General features: G+C 34.5%; 1 protein-coding gene across 1 annotated transcript in view; it reads left to right on the plus strand.

The window, feature by feature from the left end:
* XPR1 (xenotropic and polytropic retrovirus receptor 1) overlaps window positions 1-22,005 on the plus strand; it is a 200,392-nt gene that overhangs the window by 24,937 nt on the left and 153,450 nt on the right. Inside the window, exon 2 of the mRNA XM_043923014.1 lies at window positions 1,055-1,106. Coding sequence (XP_043778949.1) covers window positions 1,055-1,106 — 52 coding nt within the window. The remainder of the gene's footprint in view (window positions 1-1,054; window positions 1,107-22,005) is intronic.

A 22,005-nucleotide genomic window follows, 5' to 3' on the forward strand; every position in this document is an offset into this window, starting at 1 on the left:
TGGTAGTTTTATTTTCTTAAGTTTCTCTGGCTGGATTTTTTTTGTTTCTTTCTTCTTGTATTTTTCTACTTCTGGATATTTATTCTACTCTAAGCAATGTACTCATTTACACTCTTAAAATATTCCATGGAAGAACTATAGCATAACTACCACTGTAAAGTTGTATAGGACTTTTAATATATAATTCCAGTCTGTGAGCTGAAATACTTTCTGATGTTTGGTAAAATCTTCTGAGCTAATTTCTTTTTTAGACTGGAAATTAGTAGTTCCTGGGACATCTGAAATTATTTAAAAATAAAAGTGATTGTATATACATTTTTCTTAAAGGAAGTTCTAGATCTTTGTTATATTCACTTAGGGCTTTTGTGTATTGTCAGACTTTGTTAGGGGTTAGTCATGGAACTAACAAGATTGGTCACTAACTTAAAATAATGGTAAATCCATTTGAGAAGAATGTGATTTAACTGGAGTAGACCACCTTGGAGGTTTATTTCTTCTTTTTTTGGTTTTTATATGCTTGAATGCTGTAGGCCAGTGATTCTAGGGAGGGGTGATTTTTGTCCTCTGGGGCTTTTGGTAGCATCTGGAGACATTTTTGGTCAGTTGTTGCTGGTATCTAGTGAATCGCTATAGATACAAAAGAAAAAACAAAACCTAGATACAAAAAACAAGTAAAGAATTATCTAGCCCTAAGTGTCAATTTTACTGAGGTTGAGAAATGCTGGAGGCCAATTTGTGACTGACCAGTGATGATTTTTCTTTTTTTTTTGGTCTAGAGTGTTTATGATTTTTCATTCTTCTCCAAATCCCCCTTAATTTTTAAAGTATGTATATATTAGCCCTCATCTTAAAGATGGGACAGTACTGGATATGAAAGAATAGTATTTGGGTTTTAGCTTATTAAAGTTAATCAAATTATTTCACTGAATTCTCGATTTGGGGAACCCTGTGTAGTCGTCTGGATATTGGAAAAGAAGTAATTGTTCAGCTGAAAATGCTTTCACTGTGAAGATTACTCATGATTTCATGTATTTCTTTTCTTACTTTCTAATAGGCTTTTAAGGATATGCTGTATTCAGCTCAGGACCAGGCACCTTCTGTGGAAGGTAAGATGCATTAATCCCTACATTTAACCACATAAAACAACTTTTTAAGAAGAGGTATTTTAAACTGAATAGTACAAAACTAATATAACTTACCCTACTATACAGATCTTTTTTGGCTTTTATAATATATATTATGATTACTTTATGTTTCCGTGAAATTTTTATTGTTTAGCTCGCATTTATTTACCTTATGATGGATCTCTTATGTCCTTACATCACCTTAGCATTGTGAATCACAGATACTGGTTTAAAGTTCTTAAGTGCCATGCTCCCTTCCCCCAGCAATGTGTTCTTATATCTGTTTCCCTTATCTATTCATCCATCCATCCATCATTCAGTGAATCCTTAGTTCATAACTAGTCTGGGCAACAAAGCTTTTTGTTTCTATTTATGTCATGTCTTTAGACTGAGACTCGTGAAACAAGACGTAACTACTCTGTGTATGTGTGTGTACATGGATATAAGCATTTAAATGTATGCATGTGCACAGTTTGGCAGTCGTAAAGTGACTGACCTAAGCATAGTGGTTATCTTTCTAATTATCTTTATTGATCCTTCCTTTTCTGTTACCTCAGCATCTGCTCACCAGTTCACTCTTTATGGGTTTAACCATTGATAGGTTTGAGGAGTTGTAAGTTAAAGTCGTAGTTCTTATGTCAGTAAATAAGTAGGAGCTAATTCAACAACTATTTGAGGGAGTGTTCCTTCTGAGGCTGGATATTTTAAAATTTTGTATCATATTTCCATGAGAGATGAATATGAAGTTGTCTTTTAAAACTATAGATCTGTAATTAAAAATCACATTGTCTTTAATGACATAGACATGTATATCTTTCTAACCATTCTGAATTCAAAATGTGCTTCCTTCAGCATCTCAAAATCTTTACCAGGATATTGGCACCTGGGTATTACTTTTATAATATGTCGCTAAATTTTGGATTCTATTTAATACATTTAATAGAATTAATGTGTTCTCTAATATTTAACTGAAAACAAATACTTAGTTCTTTATTGCGTTATTATCTCTTATGTGTCTTGAAGAGTACCACCTCAAAAGATTTTAAGAATGTGAGAAAAATGAAATTACGTGGAAGTTAAGCTGATTTCCTCACCCTGTGTAACTAGCTTTAATAGTGGTTCTTTTAACTTTATTCTAATTGGGCTACTTCTCCTTAATTTTTTTTTTTTTTAAGTTTTACCATCTGGTTTGTAACAAAGATATTCTGAAGTGTGTTGAAAGTTATGATGTTCTTTATTCATCCCTCCATGCTAGGTCATGTTGCTAGTAAATCTCATATACTGTCAGCTATTTTTGGAGGAAAAACTAAATTCTGTCAAAATATGCTAAAATGACAAATATTTATAGTTAATAGCTTTTTATCTCATTGCCCAGAGACATGAACTTCATTGGACCCTGTTATAAAGGGAGTATTGTAGGCTGATTATGCACATGTATGTGCTGTCTTCATAAGGGAAATATTCTGAACTTGTTCATTCTTTCAGTTCTCAGACTAAAGTCATGTAGTTTTAATTTTCTTAACAGGAATTTTTCTCTTTAGACACACTGAAGAATTGAAGGTATTGGAAAGTAGTTTAAGGAAACATTATATAGTATTGAGATTAGAAAATGTTATTAAAAGGACTCAATTTTGTCTCTCACTTGCATTGTGATACTGTATTAATTTATTCTGTTTTATATGGTGCTAAATTTAAATGATCATTTCTGTTATTCCTTTATTCTTGCTACTGAGATCATATTTCTAGATTTTTACTTAGCAGTTATCTGTAAAATAATGCATCATCAACAGATTTATCACAGAGTCCAAGATAGGGCTTTCAACTTTTAACATTTTTCCCAGGGCAAGTAAAATAGGATATGGGGAGTGGAATTCAGGCACTGATAGTTTTACTGTCTCTCTAGGTAATTCTAATATATAGCCAAAGTCAAGAACCCTTGCCATAAGTAATCTTAAAAGAATTTTAGATCAGTATTGTTAGTGCTAAGTTTTTTTAGGTAATAACTAGCCAGTAGGTTAATTGACTTCTTAAGTTCATTGATAGTTTGATTATTCTATTAGCATCTATAGGATGTTTATTTTTTAAATGTTTATTGCATTGAGTTGAGTATAAGTAATAGCTGTACTGATTATTTACATATATTAAATAGTTATAACTTAATATTGTTATTAGAATTAAAAAATCATTTTTGTTTATTACTTAAGATGAGTCATAGTGCAATAAGTAGTGTATTCATATTTTCACAGTACTTTTGTTTAAGATGGGATGGGTTTCTAATTGTAGTGAAAGAAAAATAACTTGAAATGGATTCTTAAAGAATGAAGTGGTTTATTTGATAGAAGTATATTAGATAAAAGGCACAGTATATGAAAGCTGAAGAATTTGATCACTATTTTTTACACTAGTGGATCATTTCTTCTAATTTTAAGATAGTGCCTTTATTCCAGTATCCCAGGTAAGGTGGCTTTTTTCCCATTTAAGAGTAAAGCAACCAAACAAAATAATTTCAGTGTATTAAGAAATCAAAGCGTGTTTACTTAAAGTTGCTTTGATTATTCAAATAAACATTCAGATTGTTGGTTATTTTTCTTGGTTATTTTGCTTTATTCATCCTTTGAGAGTTAATTTCATGAATCATTATATGTTGATTCGTGAAAATAAAGTGTCTCTACTTTTATTTAAAACAAATGTGTTACAGAAAAACAACAAATAAATGTTTTGTGATTGTAACTAGGAGAGTCTCATATTCTGAAGGAAAATATTTAAAATGCTAAAAGACTTAATCTCAGGTATTCCTTATCAATTCGTAGCTAATCTCCTTTGATATGTATTGATATCATTGCCTACTCTTCTGTGTAATTTGTTAGTTTTGGTAGGCATTCACATTTGGAAATATGTGACCGAGAAGATGGCTTAAAATTCTTTGTTAAAACTTACACAGTGTAATGATTTTAAAATAAGGACATAATTAAGAATTTTACTGTTTATCTTTTTTCTGCAGGAAGAATTGTAGAACATATGTAACAATAGAATGAGGATTTATTTTTTTTATGTGGAGGGACAGACACGCACTTTGGACCTTTAAATTCAACCTTTAATGAAGTAATGTTTTGAAGAACTTTCAGAAATAGATGCTAAAACCCTTTAAACTATATTGTGCTTTTTATAATTCCTACTGTCAATGAGGTATTTGGGACAGATTAAATTAAGCTGCAAACGGAAAGTCCCAACATCAGTGAGTCAGTCGTATCTTAATAATCAGGATTGTTTTGAGGCAAGACAGTTTAATATGGATATGACAACAGAATTTCTAATTGTGGTACCCATTTGACATAATCAAATTTTGTCAAATTTTTTGGGTTGGCCACAAAATTTTTGGTCACCAAATTCTTGGGTAAATAGTCACACCTGTTTTTTGGGGAAATTTCCTCCTTCAGGATAATTTTGATACACGTGACTTACACACTTCATATAATCCTCACACTAAATTTGTTTTGGTTTATACTGAGTTATTTTCAAGTAAAGCTTCAAACTTTATTTTGCCATCATCTTTTTAAAATATAGTATCTTTTGTTTAGAAGCATTAATGTTTTCTATTCTTGTGATGGAAAAATATGAGAATCTGACAGTCAGCCTATGTCACAGAATTAGAAACTGACAATTCTAATTGAAAGAGACTTTAAAAGGTCATTTTACTTCATCATCATCTTAGATTTATGTGATCTGAGACCATGTTAAGTTTGCATGACTCAGGAAGAACAATCAGGATTACTCATGCTATAGGTGATGACCAAAGGAGAGTTCAAGAGATTAAACTAGCATTGAAACATAAAAATACTTTTTTATATTGACTTTATATTTTTATCCAAATAGTATCTTTGAATAACATTTTTAATCAGGCATTTCCTTGAGTCTCTGTATTTTTAAAAGATTAATGAAGCATTATCTACTTGGAATAATACTGAACTACTTGACTTATTGGGCAGAAACTAATTGTCTTTGCAGAAATCTGTACTAAGTTTTTTTATTACTCCAAATAATTCCTATAAGTATTGGGAAAGGTGTGTAAAATTAGATAAAATCATTAGATAGCAGTAGTTATAAAGGTTAGAATAAGGGGGAAATAAAGATAGAATTGTGAGATACAGTTCCAGTAAATTTTTATTTATTTATTTATGGCTGAGCTGGGTCTTCATTGCCGCATGCAGGCTTTCTCTAGTTGCGGCAAGTGGAGGCTGCTCTCTAGTTTCGGAAAACGTGCTTCTCATTATGGTGGTTTCTCTTGTTGTAGAGCACAGGCTCTAGAGCCAAGGGCTTCAGTAGTTGGGGCTTATGGTCTCTAGAGCCCTGGCTCAGTAGTTGTTCACAGGCTTAGTTGCCCTGCGGCATGTGGAAGATTCGTGGACCAGGAATTTAACCCATGTCCCCCTGCATTGGCAGGTAGTTTCTCAACCATCTGTATCTCCCTGAACCACCAGGGAAGTCCTCTAGTAAATTTAATGTATACAATAGATACCATAAAGATCCTGGAAGGAAAAGAACATCAGGTAAAATTAAGGAAATCTGAGTAAATTATGAACTTCAGTTAATAATGTATCATTATTGGCTCATTAATTCTGACAAAGGTACCATACTCATCATGTAAGATGTTATTAACAGGGGAAACTGGAGAGTGGGGGGTAGTAAATGGAACCCTCTGTACAACTTTTGTAACTTTTTTGTAAATATGAAACTATTCTAAAATGAAGAGTTTATTTAAAAAAAATAAAAAGATGCCATAAGATTTATACAGTTGCCAGAAGCTAATTGTAAGTTCAGCCCTGACTTTGCTGGAGTTCAGAAGGTAGAGGTGAGCATGATTAATTTCAGAATTAATTCATAAGGTAAATTTATACCAGTTCCTCAGAAAAAGATCAGTTTTTACTCAACTTGAGATTTGAGAGAAGTTCTTCCTTTGGACCTTCATGAAGAATATTTTCTTTGGTGTGCTAGATTATATCCCCAGGAACTATTTTACAAAAAGCATGACAGTAAGTTTCATGAGGCTGCCTCTTACAATCCAAGGGTATGATGTAAAAATTTATTACTCTGACCTACAAGGCCCTAAATAATCTGATCCTGTGTCTGTGACCTCACCTTCTACCATTTTCCCCCTTCTTTACTAGGCTCCAGTCCCATTGCCTTTTCTATACCTAAATCAGCCCTAGCTTGCTCTTACAGTAGGGCCTTAGCTCTTGCTCTATGTTGAGAATCACTAGATCATTTCATAGCTGTGTCCTTCAAGAGATCTTCTGAATAGTCAATCTTACGTAGCCCCTCAGTCACTTTTTTATATCACTCTATTTTATTTATTTTTGCATACAGTTATTTGATATCTTGTGTTTTTTTCATTGATTTATTAGTTTTCTTGAGACAGTATATTAAAAGACACTTGCTCCTTGGAAGAAAAGCTATGACCAGCCTAGACCATATTAAAAAGCAGAGACATTATTTTGTTAACAAAGGTTTGTCTAGGCAAAGCTATGGTTTTCCAGTAGTCATGTATGGATGTGAGAGTTGGACTATAAAGAAAGCTGAGCGCATAAGAATTGACGCTTTTGAACTGTGGTGTTGAAGAAGACTCTTGAGAGTCCCTTGGACTGCAAGGAGATCCAACGAGTCCATCCTAAAGGAGATCAGTCCTGGGTGTTCATTGGAAGGACTGATACTGAAGCTGAAACTCCAATACTTTGGCCACCTGATGTGAAGAATTGACATTGGAAAAGACCCTGATGCTGGGTAAAGATTGAAGGCAGGAGGAGAAGGGGATGACAGAGAATGAGATGGTTGGATGGCATCACTGACTTGATGGACATGAGTTTGAGTAAGCTCTGGGAATTGGTGATGGACAGGAAAGTCTGGCATGCTGCAGTCCATGGTATTGCAAAGAGTTGGACACGACTCACTGACTGAACTGAACTGAGACAATATAAGTCCCTTGAGACCAGAGATTTTACCTTTTTTTTTTTTATGTTTTACATCTAGTATCTAAAATAGGCACATACCTTAAATATTTACTGAGCACATTAATGAGTAGGAATAAATATGAATCCTTTCCCTCAATATTCCTTAAAGCCAAAGTACCGTTTATTTAAAAATTCACCTAGCTTGCTTCTTTGTTTTTAGTTTTTTTTTTAAATTTTTAACTTCTTTTGATGTTTAGATGCAGAATTTTGCCTGCTGGTTAGAAGGCTAAGCGTAGTTTATTGTTGTTTTATAATGCTGATTGTCATTTCATAAACTGTAGGCTGAGGTGACACACGTAGCCCTTCTTTAAAACTGGAAGAGAAGCAGAGGATGTGACATCTTAGTTTATAAAGATTTTTTTGGCATTGTGTTGTCTTGATACCAAGCACAGTTTCCTTTGATTGCTGAGATTTTTATAAGCCATTGGGTGGTTGTATATTTTTTGTAAGGCACTAAACTACTTTTTGTTTTTATATGCTTCCTTTCAAAGATATATGAAATAGGCATAAATTTGAAAAACCATGTATGAATTGTTGAAGAATATTTTCCATGTATGTCTACTTTAATGAAATATGTGTTTCAGATAATTTGAATTGAAATGGAAAGACCTCAAAGTGCTTTGATTGTTTTCCTTTCACATTTTGCCTCTTCTGTTATAAAGTATTCCTTTTGATGGAGAGTATATGGCTGTTGTTAGCTTAATATAACTCTATGATTCAGTTAGCTTAATACAACTATCTGACTTTCTAAAATGGAATGAATAGATATAGTTAAGGATGTAAGTCACTGACCACTGCTATACTAGCCTCTGCTTTTCTGCCATTTCTTTTTAGTTGCCCACCCCCTTTCCCAATCTTACGAACAGATTTTGTTGGATCATTTTTTGCTTAGGTCTCCTCTGCTTATTCAACTTGATTAGCAGATGTGTTTCAGTCTCCCTAAGCTCCTTAGAATTCAGCTGTTAGTGGCATTGAAGATGAAAGTATGCTTGTAAATAATTCATTCTGATTATACACTTGAATGGACAGAGTCCACTTCAGGCATCTTCTTCCACCTTACCTCTTTCCCCCAGGTCTTTGTTGTTTTAACAGATGTGAGGTTGCTTTTTAAGTTCAAGAGGATGGAAGACTGAATTGCATTTCTAAAATTCATGAAGTAGTTTTTGCATGTATAGGATTGCTGTCAAAGCTGTGCATTCATAATACATTACTTAGGTTGTTTATAATCTTGTGTCTCCCTTCCCCCAGTTTTTCATTTTGTTTTCCTATATCACTGTCTGTTTAAAAATTTTTTTTCTGACCTAGAAATAAAGCCATCTGATATTTATGATAGGGAGAACTATAGCTAATTTGTTACATTTTCAGCTTGGTAGTAGCATGAGAGTATCTCTTATAGGTTCCACCTTGCTGCTAGTGTTGTTTTGTTCAGTCGTTTATTGTCGATGTTTAGAAGTCCTTCTGCTAGTAGTGGGTTCATATTGTATGAGAAGACTATATACCAGGAACGAGTAGAGAGTTTAATCCCCAAAATTAAATTCTAGATTTGTTTGTGACCACTGCAACCTTGTTTTGAAATAAATACAGATTGCTAAGAGTGGAAATTGAGACGTGAGGCAAGCCAAAAAGATAACGGTCATCTCTTTAAGAATAATGTATTTTCTGTTCCCCATGAACTTCTTTTAGAAAGGATCAAAAGACCTGATTGATATTCAGAGACATGTAATGGAGTTTTTTCTTCTGAAGGATATGCCTAGTTCATGTTTACATTGGAAAAGGATTACATATTCCCTTGTATTATGGAAATGATAACTTCTAGATAAAAAATATTATTACCCTCAAAAATATACTTGTGTATTCTTTAAAGATGCCGCTGATCTTGAACTAGTTCACTAATAGGAAAGAGAACTAGTTCACTAATAGGAAAGATGTGCTTCTGAATAATAAATAACATTGCTATTTGAGTTGACAAAATATTTCTCTTTCACAGAGAATTAAACATAATTTAAAGCTCATTGTTAGGACACAAGATGATGATATAAATAGGTAGTAAAATTATGCAATGAAAATATGTATCAACTTTGAATAGCATACAAGTTGGAACCTAGACGAAATGAAAAAATGCTTTTAATCCTTTCTTTGTGATACTACAGAATATTTAAAATATTTTCAGTATTTAAAGTTTTCCTTTGCATATAAAGGTCAATAACACACAAGGGTACTGTGTCATTTGTCACACAAAATTATTATTTATTTATTGGTAAGTTTGAGGGAAGGTCATAAAGTAGAGAAGGAATAATTACAAAACAGTAAGTCACGAAACAAAAATTCTGGAAATTATTGGTATCCAGTCTACATAGTATACAAAAGAATACTGTAACACATGAATGAATATGATGATTTCAGATAGAATTTTCTAAACTAGTATTAGAAAACTGGAACAATTGTTAAAGCTTCAAGTTGTCAGAACTTTCAGTTAAGGGAAGTTTTTTTTTATGCTCTTTTTTCTTTAGGTAGGACGACCTTACGTCTTTAGTGAAAGAATGCCAATGAGAAAGGTAGAAAGAATAGAAAGTTTTGATCAGAGAGTAGTTTTCAGCACTGGGTTGTATCATTGAATAAAAGAAACTAAAATCCCTGACCTCAAGGTAGAAAATATGCTCTGAAAATCATTTAGATTTGCAATAATGTTTAATTATTGCAGTAATAAGAAGGAATAAGGCATTCAGTGGTTGAAAGAGTAGATAATCCTCTGTTAGTTTTCTGTGTCTGCTGTAACAGTTTATCACAAACTTGGTGGCTTAAAGTAAGAGGCATTTGTTCTCTCTCAGTACTGGAGGCCACAGTGGGAAATCAAGATATTGGCAGGGCTTCACTCCTGGAATTTTGGGGGGATAATCTATGTCTTCCAACCTCTGGTAGTTGCTGACTTCTTTGCCTCGTGGCCACTTCACCTCAATCTGTGCCTCTTCACTTTGCCTTCTTCATCTATTCTCTGTGTATCTAAGGACATTTTTCATTGGATTTAAGGCTTTCTGGGTAATGCAGGATGATTTCATCTCATGATCCTTAATTTCATCACAGATTCCAGTGATTTGACATAGATATATCTTTTGACCATGAGTGAGAATGGTTGTGGTCAGTTTGGCCTACCATATTCCTAAATCTGAATTGAAAAGAAATGCATTGTAGTTCATGTTGTATCTTCAAACTTTGTGCTAGAACTAGAGGTATAACAGGCATTTGTTTTCACAGTCTAATCTACCCACGTTGAAGGGAACAGTCAAATGATGTTAAAAAAAAAAATTTAAGTATCATACGCAGAAAGTAAAAAGCTGTCCAGTATATAGGCTTGACTGAATAAAATACAATATAGGATAGCTTACCTGCTTCTAACCAAACTATCCCTGTTTAGGATTTCTTTTATATTTCTGGTATCCTTCCTGAGGGAAACAAAAAGGCAGACCTTGTCCTAGCATGTGGGGTAAATGTCCTCTCTTCCCTCCAAAATTTTTATTATGAAAAATTTTTCAAAAATTTTCTTTCAAGATATGCAGAAGTAGAGAAAATGTGTACAGAATCCCATGGATCCATCACCCAGCTTCAGTTCTTATCAATTCAGTGCCTAATGTTGTTTTGTCCTCCTGATTATTTTGAAGCAGATTCCAGAAATTATATCATTTTTCCGTAAGTATTGCTTCTGTGTTAAGCGTGCGTTTAGAAAAGCAGAGTTGGTTTACAATGCTGTGTTAGTCTCAGGTGTTGGTACAGCACAGCGGCTCAGCTACGTGAGTCCTGGGCTCCGCAGCAGGCCCCTCTCGGTCACCTGTTTACACAGCGCTGCCTAAGTGTCAGTCCCAACTCCTGGCTTTCACTGCTGGGGATCATGTTTGTTTTGCACATCTGTAGGGCTGTTTCTATTCTGTATATAAGTTCAGTTGTATCATTTTTGAGATTCCACATGTAAGTAATATCATGTTTGTCTTCCTCTAACTAATTTCACTTAGTATGCGAAGTCTTGGTTTATCCATGTTGCTTCAGATGGCATTGTTTTCATTCTTTTTTATGGCTCAGAAATATTCCATTGTGTGTGTACACACACACACACACACAGACACCCCCCCCCCCCACATCTTTATCTGTTTATCTGTTAATGGACATTTAGCTTGCTTCCATGTCTTGGCTATTATAAATAATGCTGCTGTGAGCATTGGGGTGCATATATCTTCTTGAATTATGGTTTTCTCTGGTGTAAATATTTCTAAAGGATAGTTCCTGTCCTAATTACCAAAATATAGTTATCACACATAAAAATATTATTAGTAATTTAATATTATTAAGAATATCAGATATTTGATACTATTAAGAACTTACTATTAATATATTTTAAAAGATATTTTAGTCTGACCAGAGACACAAATAAGATCTATCATATGATTTATTGTGTTTGATTAATAAGCATGTTAATTCTCCATCTGTCAACAGTGGCACCATTCAAAACAGTAGCCACTAGCCACAAGTAGCTAGTAAAATTGAAATTAGTTACAATTAAAATGAAATACTCTGATCTTCAGTCACACTACTTACATATCAAATGCTCAAGAGCCTCGTGAGGTTAGAGGCTCCCATATTGGAGACCACAGAGCATTTCACTCATTGGAGAACGCTTTATTGGTTCCAACTGGTATGTAGGTTTCTGACTCTCTTATTTTTCTTGCATTTTTCTTTTTAAAATGTTAATTATAATTATTATTTGGTGGAGCAAACTGATTTGTTTGTTTTTTCGGCCTCCCAGAGTCTGGATTTTACTGATTGTACTCCTGTGGTGTACCTTAACATGTTGTTTGTTCTCTGTATTTCTTGTAAATTTGTAGTTAAGTCTAGAGAGTTGATCTAATTCAAATTAAGATTATGTGTATATGCTTTCTCCTAAGAACACTATATACATGCTTGTGTGTACCTCTTTTAGGAGGGATATATAATATCAGATTGTTTCTCTTTGTTATGTTACTATCTATTGATGATCATTGCCTAGCCTTAGATCCATGAATTTGTTAATGTGTACAAAATGGTTATATTTTAATTCTCTTGTGTTTATTAGGCAGCATTCTCTAAAGAGAAACTTCCCTTTTCTAACTGTTTGGTTGCCTTTAGCTACAGATTGTATAGGAAAGGTAGGATGATTGCCTAATTATTTTATAGTTTTCGAAGCAATATTGGTGCATTAACATTTTACAAAGATGATTAATGAAATGTTTCTTCTAAGTGTTTTAGTGAATTAATATGAGGGCAGGAGGAGAAGGGGACGACAGAGGATGAGATGGTTGGATGGCATCACCGACTCAATGGATGTGGGTTTGGGTGGACTGCGGAAGTTGGTGATGGACAGAGAGGCCTGGCGTGCTGCGGTTAATGGGGTTGCAAAGAGTCGGACACCACTGAGAGACTGAACTGACTGACTGATGTTTGAATCTGTCTACTTAGTTATGTTTTGTTCCAGTGTAGTTTTTATCTCTCTTGATGATCAGATATTTAGCTCTGACCCAGTAGGAGCCTTTTCAAATGATTTTCTTATTCCTTTTGATATGACCCTTATAGTCTTTGATTGCTTCCTTTCTATCTGGTATGACAAAACTTTCCAGACTCATCTGACATATTTCCAGTCTGGGACCTGGAATCAGCCATTTTGCCAAGGAGTCTTGATTCTTTCTGTGATAACCAGAGAGTCTTAATTCCTTTAGAAGCCACATAACAGCATTTCTTTCAGAGTATCATTGCTACTAAATTATTCATTGTTTTATACTTTCTTTTTCAGTGGGAAGAATGCATACATACACACCCATATATGCATAAATACATATATATATATGTATATAATTATAAAAGAAAGTACCTCATTCATTAAAGCTTAGATTCTTAGTATGCTTTAGACTTGAAAGTGTCTGCTCCAGCTTTGAAAAGGTGAACTCTGATGACTTTTAGGATTGGATAATAAATACTCTTGCCTGCTAACCGTAAGTACAGCTCTTTGGGATTATAGTGTTGGGGGGTAGGGAATCTGCCTATACTGATTAAATTTTCATTTTTATTGAAGGTTGAGAGGAGACACATAGTTGAGCCCTACAAGATTGAGTGCCAGTTTATAGCTTCTGATAAGAAATTGATCAGCTATGCTCTTGTTACAAAAGATGCAATCAGTTGAGATTGGAAAAGGAAATTGAATTTGTATTGGTGTGTTATCACATGCAGTTAATTTTGCATATACTCCCGAGGCACATGAATCTTATTTGAGGTTGAAATATCTATACTTTGAGTCAGGGCATTGCAAATTTAGTGTGATTAATGTGTTTAAGAGTTTCTGTTGTTTCACAATTGCTGTGCAGTTCTAAAATATGTTCTTATTAGGCTATTCAAAATGGAATCTTTTGGTCATTGAAATGAGAACATGAAATAGCTAATTTGGGCATTCCTCTTATAAAGGATGGAGCAGAATAAGGTAACTTATATTGTAAGATTTATTGTTTTTATACTCTTATTTTTTTCTGTCTGAGACCTCTGTTATCTTAGTGTATAACAAGTTTGTTATTTTTCTGGAAGATTATGTCTTTCTACTTAAGGAAAAATATGGTATGATGGTTCACTCATGACATGGTAAATGAGTTGGGGTATTTACAGCAGAGAGGAAATTTTAACAATACAAGAATAGTGCAATATATTAGGTACATACCCTTAGGAACAGTTTATCTACAATGTCCACAAAAGAATTTTCATAAGTGAAGTAGTAAGAGAATGATTAATGAAGGAGTTGAGATTTGAATTAGGTCTTGAAGCATAGTTATAACTGTAGGAGAAGGCTTTCTAGGCACAAAGAAACAGCAGGACAAAACCAAAGGGTGTGTAAATACGTAAGACACTGGGGGGCGATTCAGTGAAATACTTTAAATGAAGCAGAGGGGTATTACAGGAGAATAGTGAACTCTAGGGAGAAGGCAATGGCACCCCACTCCAGTACTCTTGACTGGAAAATCCCATGGACGGAGGAGCCTGGTAGGCTGCAGTCCATTGGATCAGGAAGAGTCGGACACGGCTGAGCGACTTCACTTTCACGCTTTGGAGAAGGAAATGGCAACCCACTCCAGTGTTTTTGCCTGGAGAATCCCAGGGACGGTGGAGCCTGCTGGACTGCCGTCTATGGGGTCGAACAGAGTCGGACACGACTGCAGCGATTTAGCAGCAGCAGCAGCAGCAGCAGCAATGAACTCTTAAGGATGAGGCCAAATTTCCAAGGGTCTTAAATTTTTTTAAAAAGGTGGATTTTATTTGGGAAACCAATATACGTTAACATTTGAGGCTGTTAGTCTAACGCAGATGAAAATTTAGAGATCATTGTGAATTCTTTGTACTAGTTCAACAGTATCCAAAAATAGATAGAAGTCCAGAAGAATGCAGACTTTTAGGTATGGTACCATCTAGTCTTCAGCTCTGCTGTTTTTATGATTCCTATAGTTGTGTCCTCATTCATGTTGGGAGTCTTCCACCTGTCTGCCATGAACAATTAGGGTCAAATGCTCCCTTCAAGATACTGGAAAAAGCAGATTCATAATTTTTGAAAACTTATTATTGAAATATGGTGTTAGTTTTTGTTGGTTATTGTTGTTTTTGTTGGTTATTGTTGTTTTTGTTGGTTATTGTTAGTTTCAAGTGTGCAGCATAGTGTTTCAGTATTTTTGCAGATTATGTTCTGTTATAGATTATTACAAGATATTGGGTATACTTCCCCATGCTATATAGTATATCCTTGTTGCTTGTATACTTTGTTTATAATAGTTTGTATCTTTAATTTCATACCTAATTTTTCCTTTCCCACCTTTTTCCTTTCCCATTTTGTAACCAGAGGTTTGTTTTCTATAGCAGATTTGTAATTTTTAATTAGCCACATGACCCAGAATATTCACAGTTTTCTTTCTTTTCTTTTTTCTTTTTCAGATAAATTGATGTAAGATAAAATTAATCACTTTAAAGTGTACTAGCATTCAGTGGCATTTACTACATTTACAGTGTTGTTCAACCGTTACCTTTATCAAGACACAGAGCACTTAAACTGAAAACAAGGTTTATGATAAAGTAATTTTTGGTGATGTTTTTGCTTGCTAGTTTTTCAGTCAGTGTTACTTGTAGAAATATATTCCTTTTAAATTCTTCCTTGCATTCATATTTATAAGAATATTTATATATTTTATAAAAGCAGGAATTTCATTCATGAGGGCTCAACTGTGAAGACTGAGCACCTCCCAAAGTGGTGCTTTATTATATTGGGCATTAGGGTTCATACGAATTTGAGGGGGACCACAAATATTCAGTCTGTAGTACCCCACTTTGTCATTGCATACCTTTTTAATATATTGCTGAGTTAAAGTCACTAAAATTTCATTAGAATTTTTGATCTGTATTCATATAGGATATATGTCTATAGATGTCATTTCTGGTTAATGTCTTTGTCTTGTTTTGGCATCAGGGTAATGTTGGCATCATGGAATGAGTTAGGAAGAATTCTTTCCTCTTTAGTTTTCTGGAAGAGTTTGTATTGAATTGGAACTATTCTTCCTTAAATGTTTGATAAAATTCAACAATGAAGTCACTTGGGCCTGCAGTTTTCTCTATTGGGAAGGTTTAAATAAGGTATTCAGATTATCCATTTTTTCTCGAGTAAACTTTGGTAGTTGATGATGTTTAAGGAGTTAATATATTTAAATTGTTGAGCTTACTGGTATAAAGTTGCTCATTACATTCCTTTATTATTTTACTAGCTGTAGAATCTGTAGCTCCGCTACCTTGTTCATTCCTGATATTGGCAATTTGTGTCTTCTTTTTTGTTTACTTATCTGGCTGGAGGTTTATCAATTTTATTCATCTTTTCAAAGAATCAGTTTTCATTTTCATTGATTTTTCTCTCTTTTTTTTGTTCTGTTTTCTATTTTTTTGCTTGCTTTGAGTTTAATTTGCTCTTCTTTTTCTAGACTTTTCAGGTAGAAGCTTTATTTCCAGTGTTAACCTTTTCTGTTGATCAGCCCTTATAATCAGCATTTTAATCATTGTCTTGGTTGAGATTGCTAATAATAGTATTCAACCACTTCATGAGATGGAAAGAATAGCTAATATTCTGAATTATGCATTTGAATCCAAAAGGCTAAGATGATGGCCTAAACAAATCAAGATGCAGACTAATTAAGAAAAATCTCAAATCTTACATTCAGTGCCAGAAAATCAATTTGCAAAGTATGGGATAAGGGAGATCAACTTTAGTGCAGTATTGGTTAAAAGTAGTCAGTAGGATCCACAGGGCTGGATAACCAGGTACAGTTATCTGAATGTAATGTGGCTACGCAAAATCTAATTTGATCAAAGTCTTTATTAATGTAAATATAGTGTTTAGAAAAAGGAAGATAATTAACCCACTCTTCTTTACTGAATAAATTGTTTCTGGAATCTCGTGTTTAATTCTGAACACTACACTAAAGGATTTAGACGTGTTAGAATTCTTGGCCAGAGTAAGCAGATTTGTAGGTAGACAGATCATGCCGTAATGAGACTTGGAATCATAAGATGTTAGAATGCTTATGAATCTTAGAGATTGCTTTATTTTTCAGTTTAAGAAATCAAAGCTAGGAGCTGTTGGTTAACTCACTGTTACACAGTCAGTGACAAGTGTTGAAGATTGGATTTTCAGTTTTTAGACATCATTTTAGCATTCTTTCCACTGACTCATCTTGTTATCAAAATATGGTCAAAAGAGGTGTGTGAGAGTTCTTGAGATGAGAAAAAGACCAGTGATCACCAGAAAAGTGCTGTAATACAATTGTTTTAATCTTAACAAAAAAAGGTTAAGTTATCTGTGTGGTTCCCAGCTCCTGTAGGTAGTCAGTGGAAGACTGGACTGGTCAGTCCCCCGTGTGAAATACCGTAGATGGACTCATGAATCAGATAAACTGTGGGCCATATCATCTGTAGAATTCATTCTGAGTCCATTTCTTCTTTTGGTAGCTGCCATAGTTACTTTATGCATTCTCATACTGCTGCTGTTTCCCCCAGTACTAATGTAGTACTGCCACCAGCTTGGCATTCCCAGGGGTGACTTGTGAGAGACAGGCTTACCTCTTCCTGTCTATCTTAGGGACATTTTCTTTTCCTTTTCTGTGGATGTCAAACATAATCTTTGGGAAGTTTTATTTACTTCTGCTTTATAAGAAGAAACAAGTTTTTCTCTCTGCTTTCTTTGGAAGATGACTTCTTCTTTTTCTAGAGTGTTTGTGCTTCTAATGCTGATTAACCCTGTTTCCCAAGTTGAAGTCTCAGTTTCATTGCTTTTTATATGTATTTGAGTGCTAAAAGCAGTACTTTGTAATGGTGACACTTAGTGGCACAGTGTGATAAAGGCTATAAATGTAAGTAATAAAAAGATTTTAGAGATTATTCAGGCCATGTTTTGTGAAGAGTGTTCTCTGATCTGTTGGATTATTTGTGATTTATGAGCACAAAGTGTTTTGTGGCCAAATAAGATTGTAAAACATTTAATAAAAACAAGAATTTTTCTTGTTGTTTATTAATATTATTGTTACTATTTTTAATTCTAGGGCATTTTAGGACTTTTCTTACTTACTATTTAGTTTACTAAATAGCGACTTCCCTGGTGGCTCAACTGGTAAAGAATCCGCCTGCAATGCAGGAAACCTGGGTTTGATCCCTGAGTCGGGAAGATGCCCTGGAGAAGGGAACAGCTACCCACTCCAGTATTCTGGCCTGGAGAATTCCATGGACTGTATAGGCCGTGGGGTCCCTAAGAGTTGGACATGACTGAGTGACTTTCACTTCACTATTTAGTTTACATTGTGACCATCAAAGAGGAAGAAATACAGTATTTAATGTTTCCAGAATTTATCTGACCATGAAACCCATTTTTCTTTTTAAGGACTAAAAATTCTGTGAGGCACTTTGGGAAAAATTGACGTTGTCTATTCCTCTTAATTTAGAAGATGAGGTTACTAGGACCTAGAGAGGTGAAACAAATGTCAAATTTCCAGGGTCACTAGTTAGTGATTAAGAAATCACAGTTCTTCTGATCAACTTCAGGACTCTTGCAACCAAAATATAATGTACCTTCTTTTTATATTTGATATATTTATCATTGTTATTCTGTCCTTCTACCTCTTACTCATTCTTTTTCCTTTGTCCTTACTCTTTTACTCTCTCATCAGTCCTCTTCTCATTCTCGTACATGGTTAATGAATTTGAAATTGTTGTTTTATATGACTTCTCAAATCATTTTTTTCTTTTAGACTTAGGCCTTCATTTTATTGGTTGAAACCTAAATATATTGTTTTTCAAAAACAGCCTCCATTGTGCAATTTCTAAAAAGTGTCCACCAAATTATAGAAATCTTCAAATGTATATGAATAATTTTAATTGTTTTTAACTTCTAACTGTGTACAGTGTGACTCTAAGCTTATTTTCCTTCTGGCATTTAATGTAGGGGCTAAATATGGAAGTTTTGGGTGGTCACTAAGGTAAGTAGATCTATGAAGTAATTTGGAAGCATGAGTTTCTTTAATGAGTTTCAGTCTGAGTGAAGGGGGGATCTTATTGACATTTAAAGTTAGTTAACTTGGGAAGCTGTCCTTTCTCCTTGCCATTTACAATGAGAAAAATAAAATGTACTTTATTTTGCTAAAATAATACTGAAAGTGAAAGTCGCTCAGTTGTGTCTGACTCTCTGTGACCCCATGGCCTATATTGTCCATTAAATTCTCTAGGCCAGAATACTGCAGTGGGTAGCCTTTCCTTCTCCAGGGGATATTCCCAACCCAGGAATTGAACCCAGTCTCCCGCCTTGCAGGTGAATTCTTTACCAGCTGAGCCACAAGGGAAGCCTAAGAATACTGGAGTGGGTAGCCTGTCACTTCTCCAGCAGTTCTTCCCGACCCAGGAGTGGAACTGGGGTCTCCTGCACTGCAGGCGGATTCTTTACCAACTGAACTATCAGGGAAGCCCCCAGTAATATGGATATATGTAAAAATATTTTCAATATGAATAGTTGAAAACATTTTTATTGTCTGGATTTTATAATTACACTTATTTAGTTTGGAATACAAGTATCTATACCTCCTTGAGACAATTCCAACTTTATAACTGTGGAACACTGAGTAGGCTCAAGTGTTTATTGTGGTTACTTTTTAATTAACTGAATGAAGTCTTTGACAAGTAATTAAAATTTGGAGTGCATTGGGTGTTGCTTGCTAAAAGTTGTTTCTTGGTACCTATGGCCTGTAGATACTGTCTGACTTGTAAGTTACTATAAACATAAGTTAGGTGATGAAGTTAGTGGATGGTGACAAATTCTAGGATATTGGTGAATAGTGAGCCAGTGTTTGGAAGAAAATGAGCTGAGATTAAATTCAGAGGCACAATTAATTAGTGCCATTAATGGATTAACAACCACTAAAGAGTAATGGTTGTTATTCTTTAATAACAATCATTAAAGAATAAAGTGTTTTATTTATTTTATTAGTGCTTATTATATAAATAAAAGCTTTCTATTGATTAATGAAGTGAATTTTTAACTTTTTGCAGAACCTGTTAACTTATTTTGTTACCTTACAAATTACCTTTGTCAGTTCTTTTTTATACCTTGTTAAAGCATGTTTGTGTTTATTTAAAAAAGACCACAGAAGCAACCTAGATGTCCATTGACAGATGAATGGGTAAAGAAGTTGTGGTACATATACACAGTGGAATATTACTCACCCATAAAAAGGAACACATTTGAGTCAGTTCTAGTGAAGTAGATGAATGTAGAACCTATTATACAGAGTGAAGTAACTCAGAAAGGAAGATAAATACCATATTCTAATGCATATATATGGAATCTAGAAAAATGTTACTGAAGAATTATTTACAGGGCAGTAATGGAGAAACTAAAAAGCCTCTTGATGAAAGTGAAAGAGGAGAGTGAAAAAGTTGGCTTAAAGCTTAACATTCAGAAAACTAAGATCATGGCATCTGGTCCCATCACCTCATGGGAAATAGATGGGGAGACAGTGGGAACAGTATCAGACTTTATTTTTCTGGGCTCCAAAATCACTGCAGATGGTGACTGCAGCCATGAAATTAAAAGACGCTTACTCCTTGAAAGGAAAGTTATGCAACCTAGATAGCATATTAAAAAGCAGAGACATTACTTTGCCAACAAAGGTCCGTCTAGTCAAGGCTATGGTTTTTCCAGTGGTCATGTATGGATGTGAGAGCTGGACTGTGAAGAAAGCTGAGCGCTGAAATAGTGATGCTTTTGAACTGTGGTGTTGGAGAAGACTCGAGAGTCCCTTGGACTGCAAGGAGATCCAACCAGTCCATCCTGAAGGAGATCAGTCCTGGGTGTTCATTGGAAGGACTGATGCTGAAGCTGAAACTCCAGTACTTTGGCCACCTCATGCGAAGAGTTGACTTATTGGAAAAGACCCTGATGCTGGGAGGGATTGGGGGCAGGAGGAAAAGGGGACGACAGAGGATGAGATGGCTGGTTGGCATCACCGACTCGATGGGCATGAGTTTGAGTAAACTCCGGGAGTTTGTGATGGACAGGGAGGCCTGGTGTGCAGCGATTCATGGGGTCGCAAAGAGTTGGACACGACTGAGCGACTGAACTGAACTAATGGAGAAACAGACATAGAGAACAGACTTACAGACATGGGGAGAGGGGAGGAGAGGGTGAGATGTATGGAAAGAGTAACATGGAAACTTACATTACCATATGTAAAATACATAACCAATGGGAATTTGCTGTATGGCTCAGGGAACTCAAAGAGGGGCTCTGTATCAACCTAGAGGAATGGGATGGAGAGGGAATGGGAGGGAGGTTCAAAAGGGAGAGGGGATATATGTATACCTATGGCTGATTCATAGGTTTGACAGAAAACAACAAAATTCTGTAAAGTAATTATCCTTCAATTAAAAACTAAATAAATTTTAAAAAAATATTGTGCTTTTAGCATAGTTACTCCAATGCTTGACTTCTACTGTCATACAGACTGTGAATGTAGTCAGCACCTTAGGGATTATAGAGTAGGAATACAGATTGTTTACTTATATACATAAATGTTTCATTGTGGTTGTAAGAATTGGGTAAATATTGTATATAGCACAAATTTTCTGTTACGAGTGACTTTTTAAAAATAGTTTTTCAGATTAAACCTCATTTTGTTATTTAGTGTTGGCTTTAAGACAGATTTTAGTATCTAAGACTTTTTATGATTTTGCCTTCTCAGATTTATTATCTCTGCTGTTGATTACTATTGTTTGTTTTCTAAACAGCCACTCCCTTTGTTCCACCTCTTTTGTCACCCGCTAATTGAATTCTAGTTTTCTTTAGGTTTTGTGCTACTTTATTCAATTCAGGAGAGGTTGAGTTCTTCTCAATCTCAGGGGATGAATCTTATTTGGTCTAAGTGAGAGGTTCTTAAAATATGGACCGTAGAGAGTCTTTGAGATTTTTTTCAAGGAGTATGTGAAGTATAAACTATTTCCTGATATGTGGTAAGATGTTACTTAATTTTTTAAAAAATCTTATTGTGTCATGAGTACATAGTAGAGTTTCCCAGAGGCTACATGATGTGTGGTACTCAACAGACAGGAAAATCCGGATATGAGATAGATTAAAAAAAAATTCTTTACGTTAACTTTTTTTTTTAATTTTGGAAAATAGTTACTTTCACCAATATGTTATTTTTTGTTATTTTAAGTAAATGATATACTTATCACTAATACTTCTCAAACTATTTCTGTTATGGTAAATAGTTATAGATGTTACTCATAGAAACTGAGCTTTTGTG

This window comes from Cervus elaphus, chromosome 14, assembly GCF_910594005.1.
Source record: "Cervus elaphus chromosome 14, mCerEla1.1, whole genome shotgun sequence".
NCBI lineage: Eukaryota > Metazoa > Chordata > Mammalia > Artiodactyla > Cervidae > Cervus > Cervus elaphus.